At 39.8% G+C, this 14458-nt stretch overlaps 1 protein-coding gene, 1 non-coding gene and 1 pseudogene across 2 annotated transcripts; 2 read left to right on the forward strand and 1 right to left on the reverse strand.

Annotated features, from left to right (window-relative positions):
* The first annotated feature begins 3170 nt into the window (after positions 1 to 3170).
* On the forward strand, positions 3171 to 8463 carry LOC121790436 (annotated as a pseudogene).
* Positions 8464 to 10303: 1840 nt separating this feature from the next.
* TRNAQ-CUG lies at positions 10304 to 10375 on the reverse strand. Its single transcript has one exon. It is a non-coding gene; the product is annotated as a tRNA-Gln (tRNA).
* A 633-nt stretch (positions 10376 to 11008) lies between these two features.
* LOC121790438 (transcription termination factor MTERF2, chloroplastic-like) lies at positions 11009 to 14404 on the forward strand. Its single transcript, XM_042188654.1, is given in 7 exon segments — positions 11009 to 11485; positions 11921 to 12329; positions 13014 to 13229; positions 13414 to 13521; positions 13609 to 13883; positions 13992 to 14080; positions 14083 to 14404. Coding segments are annotated over 7 exon segments (1518 nt in total). The 5' UTR covers positions 11009 to 11243; the 3' UTR covers positions 14262 to 14404.
* The last annotated feature ends 54 nt before the right edge of the window (positions 14405 to 14458 follow it).

Here is a 14458-nt window from a genome sequence, read left to right on the forward strand (position 1 = left end):
TGCGCGGGGGTCATAGTGACCTATCGACCATATTGAGTTGGGCCAAAATCGCCCACAACGAGTTGGTGGGGGGTGGAGGTGGCTCATACGGCACGGGAACGTGAACGGGAGCGGGTTCAGGAGCATCGCCGGATGGAGTCGCGGCGCGACAGCGGTTGGCCGCCGCCTTCTTCCTTCCTTGCGGTCGGCGTTGGGAACCGCTCGGGCCAACGTCGGGGCTACCCAAGTTAGCTCCGGCGAGTTGGCTAACCACGTCTTCGGAGCCGGCGTCAGATAAGGATACCGACCTTGACCGTTTGGAGGAGCCGCTAGAGGAGGATGTTACGCCTCCCCTATACTTCGGATGCGACCGCGTCTCCTGCCAAATGTTGAGGTACTTGAATGAATTGTAGTTCATGGATTGGTAGGTGTTCATCGCGGCAGTGATGACATCGACATCGCTCAGGCCGCTCCCCGCCGACCGCTCTTCCTGGAGGTAATACCCCTAGAACTTTTGGATTTGTTCGTTGGCTCTGTAGATGGCGTTGCGCATCATACTCTCATTGTGCTCGATTGTTCCCTCCGGCCGTTTTTCATTGTACCAACGACAAATGTGCCACAAAAAGTGATCGCTGGATTGGTTCGTGCCAACCTTCGGATCTTCGGAGATTGACAAGAACGCCTTGAACAATTGCTCCATCTCCACCGGGGTGTACGGTGTGCGGACACCGCGAGTAGGAGGGGGCGGTCGACCTCGCTCTAGGCTCGAGTGTCCACCCCTATAGCCCTTCGGGAACATCTTGGTCGTTGATCGGGTAAGGCCGGTAGCCACCTGGAACGCCTGAACTTTGGGTTTGAGGAGGGGCCGAATATTCCGTTTCCGGACTAGGAAACAGTTGTGAACCGAACCAATCGGGGTTCCAACCGTGGGAGCCCGGAGGGTGATCGCCTTGGCCGGACATTGTTATGTTGTAGGAGTGGAAGAAAGATTGAGAATGGAGATGAGAGAATGTAGATGAGAATGGAATTGAGAGAATGTATATGAGAATTGTGTAGTGTGGTGTGAATTTTTTGGTGTGAAAGTGGGGTATTTATAGATGAAAATGTGTATTTTTGGGGAAAAAAGTGGGTAGAAAACGGATATATTTTTTTGGGAAGTGGGAAAATATTTTTTTTATTTTTAATCGGTTTTTTTAATTAAAAACTGATTTTTTAAAAAAAAAATTCAAATGCAATGGATATGCCGTTGCCCAATCAGAGCCAGCCACGTCACCTGCTCGCTGACACGAACGTGCTTGATGCATCGAGCATCGTTGTGCCAGCCGCGCGAGCGTAGGGGCGGACGACGTCTTCCGTGCCGCTGGCACGGACGGACGGACGTCGTGCGTCCACCGTTGCCGATGCAAATTCCATGTGATTAATATAATTATCTCCAACAAAACATGTGATTAATATAATTGTCTCCAACAAAAGTAGTTACTTAGGTAATACAAAGTAGTTACTTAGGTAATACTATAAGCGTACATAAACATGAAGAACATTTAACGTTATTAATGTCTCCCATTAAATTTCCACCAAATAATTCGTATAAAAACGGTTGTGAAATTGTTAATGATAGGTAATAATTACTAGGAGCTCGAGTATGATTACCTGATTTACTCTGATCTTTTAATGCAATATCTGGTTGGCAAGTAAAAAAGTAGTAATTCTAACATAAAAGAAATAAATTAAATCCCAAAATTTGCTCATAAGTCATAATTACTCTATGTACTCCCTCCGTCCCGCACTACTCGCACTTATTTCCTTTTTGGGCGTCCCAAGTTACTTGCACTCTTTCCATTTTTAGTAAAAAATTTCACCTACAGCCGTCATTTTTGACTTTCCTATACACTCATTCCTTAATCTCCGAGCCGAAAAGGAAATGAGCGAGTAGCCCGGGACGGAGGGAGTATTAGATAGCCAAGTGGTAGAAAGGGTAATGTCTAGAGGTAAATATTTTACATTCGAATTTTTGATGGTATTGTCTTAAATTTAAATTTATTTATCCATCCAAAATAAATAGATAAATAAATCATAATTACTCCATTATCAGTCATTTCCAGACTTAGCTGGCAATCATTTGAAGTCCGAAAAAAATTAGTAATATCATACCTGAGAATTTAATAAAATTCCATTTCAAACCGTATAATTTTAATTTTAATTTTAATTTTAAATTTAAATTTAAATTTAATACAAGTTTTTTAGGTTAACTTATTTATATTTTTCAATTTCGTATGATTATCTGTTCACATGGTAAAATTACCTCAACAAAATGTTATGTCCAGACATAACTTAGCTGTGATATTTAGGTCTAATATTTACATTAATTTTAGTAGATTCGCCCCATTAGCTAATATTGTACTTAAATAAAATCCTTTCTTATGATTAATTCAAATTTAATTAATTACTCTTTTGTACCAACAATTTATCGTAAATAGACAAATCGACTTTTCAATTGACATATCTTAAAAAGAATAATCGTACTCTCACTTTTTGTTTTAATTTAGTTCCTATTTTAGTACTGTATTGTACTCCACTTCAATATATTAGTAATATAGTCTATATGTTTAATACTACTAATATTTAAAAAAAAAAAACTAAAGCCCACTTAAATTTGATAAAATAAATTCGACAAACAATAGAAAAGAATTCAATTTCATTAACCTAATTTGAAAAAGGAAAAAAGAAACAACTAGAAAAATCCAAATAGCAGATCAGCACATGCACACCGCACCACCTGCATCCGACGCCGTTTCAAGCATTTAATCTCAAAACCCGAAATTGTGACCCGACCCGACCCGCTGGAAGCTGCATCAGCTACCGCCGGAGAAGGTTGCAAAGCTGAGGAGAGAGAAGAAAAAGGATAGTTTTACTGCGCAGCAGAGTTAATTAGAGAGAGAGAGAAAGAGAGACATTCTCTCTCTAATTAGTAAATACTGTTCTGCATTTCAAACCCGATTTTCTCCTCTGTCCAACTACATACCCAAAACAATTTGACTCTTCACATAAAAATTCCCCCCTTTTCTCTCTCCTCCGTCGTCGACAGAAGCCAAACTGAATTAGGAGAGAGAAAGTGAATATACTTTGGTTGAGCTCTGAAGAGGGAATCAAATCACAATTTCTTCTTTGTTTGTCCATCAGTAAAGGTGAGCGCTTGCCAACAAAGCTAATTTTCTTAGTATTTATTAATAATAGTTGTTTTCCTTTAATGCGCGCCAAGATTTACACCAAATGCATACGCGAACGATTCCTCACTTGCTTATGTATACCCGCATGGCCCTAGCTCAATGAACATTGAGCAGAAATGGTGGATCGCCTGAGCAGAGCAGTTTACATTTTTTCAGCTTTCTTTTTTTTGCTGTTTGGCTGCACAGTAGAGCAGCAATTCCAGATTTCTAGGGCAGGAGAGATTGGCTTTGCTTCAGTTGAGATCTTCATTAGGGTTGAGGGCCAGAGAGTGGCCGATAAAATCCGACCCTTGCAGTGGTTGGGTCGGAATCCAATGCTTAAACGGCAGCGTTTCAGGAATCAACATCTCTGGCTTTAGGAGAACTAAGAGGGGAAGTCTAAACCCTCGATTTTCAGTTGATGCCCTTCGGAATTTGACCTTCTTGGCGTCGTTCAACGCCTCCTATTTCGCCCTCCCTGGCCCGATTCCGGAGTGGCTGGGGCTGGGGGTTGCATCCCTCCGAGTGCTTGATCTTAGGTCTTGTTTGATCAATGGCTCAATTCCATCAACCCTTGGAAATTTGAGTAGCTTGGTTGAGCTGTATCTCTCTGCCAATGATCTTGCTGGTGCCCTTCCCTCGAGTTTAGGTCAGTTGGATGGCCTGTCTGTGCTTGATCTTTCGAGGAATGCACTTACCGGCTTGATTCCAGTGCCTTTTGTTGATCTCCGGAACCTCACTGTGCTGGATATGTCGTTGAATCGCTTGTCTGGGGAGATTCCTCCGGGGATTGGGAGATTCTCGAGGTTGAGGTATCTGAATCTCTCGGGGAATATCTTGTCGTCTTCGATACCCTCCACAGCTCGGTGATCTTTCTAGTTTGGTTGATCTTGATCTTGGATCCAACACTTTGTCGGGTTCCCTGCCCCTGGATTTGAGAGGTTTGAGGAACTTGCAACGGTTGGTAGTTGGAGGCAACTTGCTTTCGGGGCAGTTGCCTGATAATTTGTTTCCTTCTTTGACTCGACTAAAGTTTGTCGTTTTGGGAAGGAATCAATTCGTTGGCGGCGTTCCTGATCTGCTTTGGTCGTTACCCTCGTTGGATTTCCTTGATTTGTCTGCGAATAACTTTACGGGAATGCTGCCATTTAATGTTAGTGCGGGAGTTAATGCTAGTAGCGCTGTAGCTAACATCTCTCAGAATTCGTTTTATGGAAATATTACACCTGTAGTTAGGAGATTTAGTTTTATTGACATGTCAGTGAATTTTTTCGAGGGTTCGGTTCCTATTTCTGCACGTGGCAGCACGGCACTTGGCATGAACTGCCTCCAAAACTCGACTAGTCAGAGGAGCAGGACGGAATGTGCCACATTCTATGCTGAAAGAAATTTGGTATTCGACAATTTTGGGGAGCCGAGCGCCCCTCCTTCACCACCTCCAAAATCCGACAAGAAGGATCACAAAGCTCTCATTTTCGCTTCTGTGTTTGGAGGTGTTGGACTGATTGCGCTTGTGATATTTATAATTGTGTTGTGCTTTATATGCAAGCGCAAGACAGGGACGCCTAACCAGAGAGGTATAAGTGTGGGGCCAGTTCCAGCAGGTGGAAGCCCTCCTCCACCTGGCGCATCATTGAATTTTTCGAATCTTGGAGATGCATTTACTTACCAGCAGATTCTCCAAGCCACGGGTGAATTCAATGATGCTAATTTAATGAAGAATGGCCATTCAGGAGACCTTTACCGGGGGCTACTTGATGGTGGGATTCATGTGGTGGTGAAGAAGGTGGATTTGGATTCGTCCGCCAAAAAGGAATCTTACATGTCGGAATTGGACCTTTTCAGCCGAATTACCCATCCTACAATGGTACCCCTCTTAGGGCATTGCTTGGAGAATGAGAACGAGAAGTTTCTTGTTTACAAACACATGCCAAATGGGGACCTGTCTAGCTCTTTATTCAAGAAAGCAGATACGGAAGATGGTTTACAGTCGCTGGATTGGATAACCAGACTCAAAATCGCGATTGGAGCGGCAGAGGGTCTCTGTTACCTACATCATGAATGTGTTCCTCCACTTGTTCACCGGTACTTTACAACTCATTCATGTTTGCATACATCCCAACTGCATTATCGTCCTTTGATTTATATTCATTTAACAGTAAAATTTCAACCTTGATCTGATAGATATTCGTGTTTGCGAGCAATGGTTGGTGATTAATGTGAATTAAATGAGTGACAGAGCTATCTGCCAAACATACATCAAAGAGGATCATTTATTATCTTTTCTTGTATGCGCTCTTGTTGCCCCCGTGTCGATAAAGTGAATTAGCACAGATGTGCTAACCAGAAAATGAGTCTGTCTTTGTTTTTTAGAATAGGAACATTGTTGACACGTTTCATACCATATTTTTGTCACTAAGAATTTACCTAGTGAAATATATAAATCCACATAAATAACTTCCTGCTTCCGACCTGGAAAAATTCATAGGATTCGCTGCTGTCATTTATGGCAAGTGTAGGTTTTATTTGGCATTTCATTCTGTCTCAGTATTTGATTGATCGAATCTAGTTTAAGATGACACTCATTTATGTTAACCATTTTTGGCTTTTATCCACAAATGGGCATGAATTAACCTGAATGCCATAACCAATTGGAAAGTTGGTGAAATGTGTGTGTGTGTGTGTGTGAGAGAGAGAGAGAGAGAGAGTGAGTGAGAGAGAGAGAGAAGTTTTAATTCTGCTGTTACTGATTCTCAATTAAATACATATGCTTATCTTGGTGGGTTGTATATGTAACTCTATCGAACTTGTCCCTTGTTCATCTTAGATTTCTTGATGATTTAATGGTGTCTATGTGCTTGCCTGCAATGTTTGAAAATTACTATAACCGTGTACACTCTCAGCTTAAACAAGTAGAAAAGAAAAATGAGTAAGGGAGGATATACAGTTTCCAAGACTACCTTTTCTTAGCAAAATAATCTTTTTAGTTACTGTTTATGCTCATTTGTTGATGAATGTGAATAGCACTAGTGCCGATTCTGAGAAATTTTGTTTGTTGATGGGTGTGAAAATTTCTAATGCCGATTCTAAGGAAATTTGCACTAAATCTCTCTCCAAAATTATCTAATTATAACTGCTGTATTCTTTTTTTAAGGGATGTCCAAGCCAGTAGCATCCTTCTTGATGATAAATTTGAAGTACGACTCGGAAGTTTAAGCGAGGTTTGTGCCCAAGAAGGTGAAATTCATCAGAATCGGATCACAAGGTTGCTGCGTTTGCCGCAGTGAGTAGTCACTCTTTGCTGATTTATTTTTTAGTGTAGATAATTTAATGATACTCACCCTTTTTTAATACCATTTCACTTATCATTATTATAGTCATCATCTTAAATATCTATATTAGGTTTGACTCATATTGTAATCAGAAGTTAGAACTATTATCCGAAAAAGAAAAGATTGATAATTGCCTATGTGAAATACTGTTTGTGTTGCTATATTTTGCTGATCTTTTAATTCCTTTTATGCAGGACGACGGATTCAGGTGCTTCAGGTATACCTAATTTATGTTTTATTTATTTCTTCGTTCCTTTTCTTACTTAGTTTATCTATGTGTTTGTACGCTACCCTCCTATGCTACATGAGTTCTGCAAACTTTAGGAACAGTTTAAATGTGGTCCTTGCCATTGTTTTTGTTTTGGCTGCTGCGATTTTAGTTTACTTCTTGTTCAACAGCTAAATTCAGTAGTCGGTTACGATTCCGAACCTCCGGTCAAGGTAAACCTTTCTTACGAAGACCTCTAGTGATATTTTTTATTAGATACCGAAAATATGCAACCTTAATTTTCCAAAGACCTATTTTGTAGTTCACTCTTTAAACTTTAACTTTTATCTAATGATGGTATATTAATTATTTTTTTATATCTACTTTCAACATAATCATTTTTATTAATTGACAGTTGGTTTCTTTTATTCATAATAGCAATTAGTACTTTTTATGACAACAATCACACAGTAACTTTTATTTGTTTAAACTTTAAGGTATAACTCTTATTAGAAGTGTTGCTTTTATGAAATGGATCATGAGTTTAAGCCATGAGTTGAGTTTGGATAAAATTCGAGTTTGTGCGAGTCAAATTTGGTTCGGATTTGGGGGTCCAGGCTAACCCGACCTACGTGCATGGTTTGTGCGGTTACTCGAGTTTTTGCACTATGACAATCAGTTTATTTGTATATAATAAATGTAATTAGGAAATAGTATACGAGATGTTGAACGTTTCATCACCTGTTGAGGAAATGTAAACATGTTTCTAGTAAATTTGAATCTCAATTTGATAAACACTTTAATATGTTTCTACTTTACATCATCTGAATCTCTTGTGCAAAAATTGCCAGGTACGCCCAACGCGATATGCGCGTATGATGTATACTGCTTTGGGAAGGTTCTGCTCGAGCTTGTCACTGGTAAACTAGGCATCAGCTCATCCTCCGACGCAGCCATGAAGGACTGGTTGGAAATGACGCTGCCTTACATCAGCATATACGACAAGGAGCTCGTGACGAACATCCTGGACCCATCGCTAATCATAGACGAGGATCTACTGGAGGAGGTCTGGGCGATGGCGATCGTCGCCAGGTCTTGCCTGAACCCGAAGCCCACAAGACGGCCGCTGATGCGGTACATCCTAAAAGCCCTGGAAAACCCTCTCAAGGTAGTGAGGGAGGACAACAGCAGCTCTGAGAGGCTGAGGACCACCTCGTCTAGAGGGTCATGGAACGCCGCCGTGTTCGGAAGCTGGCGGCAGAGCTCAATTGACGTGGCAAATGTACCGGCCAGTCAGAAGATGGAGGGCCCGAGCAGCTTCAAGACGACAGGGTCGCAAGGGAGCGGCCCGCACGGAGATGCCAATGGCAACGGGCACTCTTCGTCGGCTAGGAGGCACTCGAGGGAGATATTCCCAGAGCCCTTAGACGAAGAGGAGGGGATGAGGGAGTAGGGCTGGAGGAGGCAACATTGTTGTTCATTCTTTGGGAATAATGTGGTGATGGTGTTGCCCCAGTACATTCTCATTCTCCTCTGGGTTGGGGTGGCATTGGTAAACCCACCATTTTTTTGTTGCTTAGTTTGGCTTGTTTCTTGGTAGAGAAAAACCACATATTTTTTTGTGTTAGTTTATTTAAGTTACATATCTCTTTCTAGAAGTTGAAGGAGAACTACAATTTTTTTGCACTCTATAAATCCGAGTTTGGAATCGAGATTTATTGTGATGTGTTATTTCTTATGTGAATGTGTTAGGGGATGTTGGCTGCTTTCTTGTGTGAGATTAAGATTCAGATTTAAAACATGCATTGCGTTCGTGGTTTGACAGAATGGAATGAGGGAATGAAATGGTGCAATGTGTGTGCAGTATGTGTGTGTCTTTGTGCATTGAGTGCACTATGAGAGTGTGTTTTGTGTGTATTTGTGCAATATTGATAAACATGGATTTTTTTATATTTTAACACCTAGATTTGGCTCGTTTTGAATATTAATCATGCATATAATATCCATTGTCGAATATATTTCTACATTTTGGTATTTTGGTGTGTTTATTAAAAAATTATAGAAAAAGACTTTAAAAAAAGGTACAACTACAAAATAGCCAAAACTGAAGTATGGTGCAGCAGCATTAGTTCGAGCTAATGTTTCCAGCAATGTTAAAGTCCAATTAGTCCATAATGCATATCATTTTCTTCGTATTCGAAAGAGCTTCGCGTGGGTATCTTGAACACCTTAATCAGAGTTCTGTAGAGAAAATTATGACCATTCTACGAACATTGAGTAGACTAGTTAAAAGCTAACGAAAATTAGACGGAAATTCAAGGAATGAAATAAAACTATTGCTAGAGAAGCCAAATCTCTTCTATTCATTGTAGGATTCAATTCCTACTATATCTAAATCTTTTCAAGCCTATGTATACATCTGAGAGCCTTCGGTCATTCTCTCTCTACATATAAATTCTTCCATCTCATATTCCACACATAATTTCTCCGGGAGCAAAGTTCTGCAAATCCAAGCAAAATACTATTTGTCTATGAATAGCTAAACATCTTTTGTGGAGTTTTTGGTAAACACTATTATGAACATGTTTTAATATACTATTAAATTGAAATTTTTTGCTAGCTCTTGTGATTATTTTGTTTGATTTGCTACTTTATTGTTCTTTTGTCTTACCAACTTTAGAACTATAATCGTTTAGCTAAATTAATCGAGAGATAGTTAGCTTTTCACAGTTACGAGAACAATCAACACTTAGATTATCTGCACTCGATAGAGTGGATCCTTGAGGACTTGGATCTTAAAAGCTGAAGGATTAGAGTCTAAGTATTAGAAGGAAACTTTGATAATTAGAATTTAATCAACTGGGTATATACATTCGAGATAGGGCTTGTTCTATTATAGCGACTTTCCTAAAATAAGCGCACATTTAACATATGCACCAAACACAAAAGTAAAATTAAATTATCATTCTACTTTCATCATCCTCCTATTCCTTTTTTTTATTCCATCGTATTAAGAAAGGCATAATATGGTTAGACAATTTCATATGAAATTCACAATCTATTAGATTCTCAGTCTCAATGATAATAAGCACACATTTAATGTAGGCAGAAAACAATTGAATATATGATTTCAGATTATTACTTGATGATGTATGCAGAAAACACTTGAATACGTATATGATTTTAGATTATTACAAAAAGAGTTAAGCTTAGTAGCTACATGCGGATAACCATCTTCTTGCAATTATGCATATGCTTCTTGTTATTTGTTAATAGTAGTATTTCTTTTATCATATTTAAAGTGACATGTCTTTTTTTTTGAACGTTCCAATTAAAATGACATTTTTGTAAAATAGAAACTTCACCAAAAAAAAAGAAATGCTTCCCATTGTTTGGTACGGGCGTGAGTATATGATTCTATACCATTTTAATGATACTATTTTCTTAATAATTAATATTCAGCAATTTAAAACTTGGGTGGACAAAGGGTATTCTTCCATTTCACATCGAGGTGGGTGGACTAATTTTTTTTTCAGATTTTTAATTATTTAAGGTAAGAATAAAAATAAAAAAGAGGAAGGTCCTACCGAGATTTGAACTCGGGTTACTGGATTCAGAGTCCAATGTCCTAACCACTAGACCATAGGACCGGTTTATTTAAAATAGATTATATTCACATATATTATTAGTATTTGATTTGAATGTGAACCATTCATTTAGTTGTTATGCTGATTGTTATTTAATTAATTCAGCACTCAGTTACACTCATTTGTTACTTATTTCGTGTTTCATTGCTATAATTTTCTGAAATCTGGTATCGTCATTTTTTAAGCCGATAATTTTTGAAATAAATTGACATTTTGCAGAAGATAATACTAAACAAATTAATAAAAAAAATATATAGTACTACTAGAAAACACATCCTCAATCTAGTAGAGTAATTTCTTCCTCACTAGGTTTAAACAAATATACTTAAAATATCATTTTATTTTTTTAATCCCAACAATATTAACTAAACTCGAATAACAGTTTTGAGTCCCGCTCTATCCACTGCCAAAATGCTGGCGTCGCAACCGCACCACCACCACCACCTCTCCGCCCTCCTCCACCTCCAACACCGCCGCAACTCCCTCCCTCCACCCTCCACCTCCAAGCGCCACCTCCCCCTCCCCATCTCCTCCTCCTCCTCCCGCCACCATCCCCACCCCCTCCAATCCCCAGAAAACGACCCTCCATCCACCACCGAAACCCACTCTCTCCCGCACCCACAACGCCCGCTCCGCCGCCCTACTCCTCCGCCACCTCTCCCCCCAGAACCCCGACGAACAAAATCAAGAACCCAACCTCCCGCTTCTCCAACAAGACACGGAGAAATTGCTCGAGATTTCGCTGCAAAGCAAGAGGACCCCTCAATTTCCCGGATCAATCTACTCGAACCCTTCTTCGCAGCTCGTGAATAGCGTTTTTAGAAAGGGGGGAAACGGCTCCGATAGTAATGCCGATGAGGTGGATGATGAAATGCTCGTGAGGGCGCTCCAGATTAGGAGGAAAGTGACTGCCCAGGCTTTTAAAGAGGCGCTGAAAAAGGGCAAATTTGGGATCACTTATTGCGAGAATTTGGTTTCCACGATACCTGAATTCATCGATTATGTGATGATTAAGGCGGTTTCGATGAAGGAGCTGCCTGAATTTTCGCAGTCTTCGTATAATTTTCGTGCAGAGTTTTTCATTCGAGAATGTGGAGTTGTGCCGCTTATAAGGTAGAAACACTCTTGAAACAACTTACATCATTCATTCTTGAACTAAAAAGCTAGCTTTTTGATTTAGTGTAGTTAATGTGTTATGATAAATTAGCTATAATTTGGTGCATACACATTCAACTACGTTGCTCGGGCATCCACCTCGGATTTTATTTGGGGGCAAGTGACAACCATGAACAACTGAAAGTTCGTGTATCTTGTAGGCAGAATTTTTAGTTCATGTGCGAAATCAAAATTTGGTGAAAATTCATGTATTTAGGTGCATGTTTTAACTTGTTTACCATCTTGATTTATTATAGTTAGTGTGTCTGAGTAGTTAGCTGAATGATTTGGTACACGTTTTAACTTGTTTACCATATCGATAGAATTGATGTTGTATAATGGATGCCTCATTCAAGAGAATGATTTAGTTTTGAAACTCCAAATTTCATGTAGGTGGTTGAAGCATAACTCTCTATCATACCCTCAAATAGGGAAGCTTATAGTTGCATCAAAAGGGGATCTTGATCACATAAGGCGTCTGGCAGAATGGCTGAAGACGATCCATGTGAATGGGAGGTATATAGGAGTCACATTGACACGGGCTGGTGGGAACGTGTTGGAACGCAGCATGGAGGAGTTTGACGAGCTTGTGAAGTATTTGGAGGACAACGGAGTGAGGAAGGACTGGATGGGGTATGTGGTTAGCAGGTGTCCTGAGATACTGGCTTTTAGCATGGACGAGCTTAGGTCACGCGCTGAGTTCTATCTGAATATGGGGATGAATAAGAATGATTTCGGAACCATGCTTTATGACTGCCCAAAGGTGATCGGATTCTTCTCTATGGAGGAGATGAATCAGAAGGTACTTACTAACTACCTGACTTTTTTTGCATTACGAGGCAGGTATATATTGTTTGCTATTAACCTTGCAGTAGTTGTTTATACATTATGAGAAATTTCATTGGCGATGACTTGATTCGATTGATTTGGTGTTGGAAGTGTAAAGAACATCAAATTAGGTCGAAATTTGTGAAAATGATTTTTGGTATTCTATTTGAGTGTTCAAAGTTGATTGGTTACATTTCTATGTAGGAGATGAAGCTGAAGGTACTAACTAGTCGGAATTTTTTTGCAATATGCTAGTACTCCACAAATCTTGCAGTAATTGTTTATACATATAAGAGGACTAATCTAGATGGATAAAAAATAGTATAGACTGACCCGTCGGGTTACTAAGATGGATTAGAAACTTGGGATATCCTAAGGTTCTTGATTATTTCAAAATTTTGAGGTAACTTACTTGATTCATATCCTCTTGAAAGGGCTAAAAGTAGAGGAAATTTTGTGATGAGGATAAAAATAATCGACACCGTATGTTATCAGTCATGAACAGTGGATGCCCTTGTATGAGAAATTTAATCAGTAATGTGTTGTATAGACTCTTGTTTTGGTGGTGAGTGAATCGGATTAACACTGCGAGCTTTTAATGTTCAAGAATGTCTCTGTATATTAGCTTACAAACTGAGTTTGTACATTCAATTTACAGGCAGCATATCTGAAGGAGTTTGGCCTCAGTGATGAAGATTTGGGAAGATTATTAGCTCACAAACCACAGCTGATGGCTTGTAGCATCGAGGATAGATGGAAGCCTCTCGTTAAGTATTTTTATTACCTCGGAATTTCAAAAGATGGCATGAGAAGAATCCTCACTTTCAAGCCAATCGTATTTTGCATTGATTTGGAGAGCACCATTGCACCGAAGGTATGCCTCTTGTTGCATAAACTTCACTATGTTAGCAATGCATCATCTTCAAATGCTGGACCTCTCAATGGTTGTCATGAGCGAATTGAACTTGTTTAGTATGGTTGCTGTTGCCTTTGGGCATTGTTACTGACGAAGAAGATTCTATGGTACTGCGACTAATTTCAATTGGATACGCTTTTAGGTTCAATTCTTACTGGATTTAGGCGTTCAGCAAGATGCAATTGGGAGTATGCTCACCAGATTTCCCTCTCTCATGACATATAGTCTCCACAAGAAGATACGACCAGTGGTATGTACCCGAGCCTACATTCGTATACTTTTCTTACATGAATAAACGGGCAGATGTTGAGGAGAGAACGTTGTTTCCTCGTGGCAGGTGATCTTCCTCTTGACAAGGGCAGGGGTTTCTCAACGTGACATTGGGAAGGTAGTAGCCCTTGGGCCGGAGCTCATAGGGTGCAGCATTGTGCATAAGCTAGATCACAATGTGAAGTACTTCTTGTCTCTTGGCATAAGGCTACCGGTTTTGGGGGAGATGATCGCAGATTTCCCCATGCTTCTCCGCTACAACATTGACGTCCTTCGCCCCAAGTACCAGTACTTGAGAAGGACGATGATACGGCCTTTGAAGGATCTCATCGAGTTTCCAAGGTATGCTTATGCATCATCACTACCACCACACACACACACACACACGCACACACATTAGCACTGAGGATAAGTTTCAGTGGTTAGTGCTGATTATTGAGGGCACACCAGGTTTTTCAGCTATTCGCTTGAAGAGCGAATAATCCCTAGACACAGGATCATGGTGGAGAATCGGGTTAATTTCAAGCTACGGTACATGTTGGGGGCTCGGATGAAGAATTTCACACGAGAGTGAGGGAGGCAGTAGAGAGACGAAAGCGATTTGAATCTGGTATTGTTATAGGTGAAGAAGTAGCATCAGATTCTGAAAAAGACGATCAACCAGATATGATGTCTGTTTCTCAAGTATCAGATGACTTGGAAAATCATTCAGAGCATTAGCAAAGAGAATTTCTTTATTTGTATTTGTACATTGTGGTTATTACTTATTAGTTCAATAGCAGCAGCATGTATATATACTACCAAATTTTCCTTGTACGTAAGATTATGCATAAAATATTTATACTGGAAATATGTTTACCAAATATTTCCCTTTATATAGCAGCAGCAGCAGCACCATGAAATAATTATAGAAACCT

The sequence above is a fragment of the Salvia splendens genome, unplaced genomic scaffold (genome assembly GCF_004379255.2).
Source record: "Salvia splendens isolate huo1 unplaced genomic scaffold, SspV2 ctg518, whole genome shotgun sequence".
In the NCBI taxonomy this organism is placed as follows: Eukaryota; Viridiplantae; Streptophyta; class Magnoliopsida; order Lamiales; family Lamiaceae; genus Salvia; species Salvia splendens.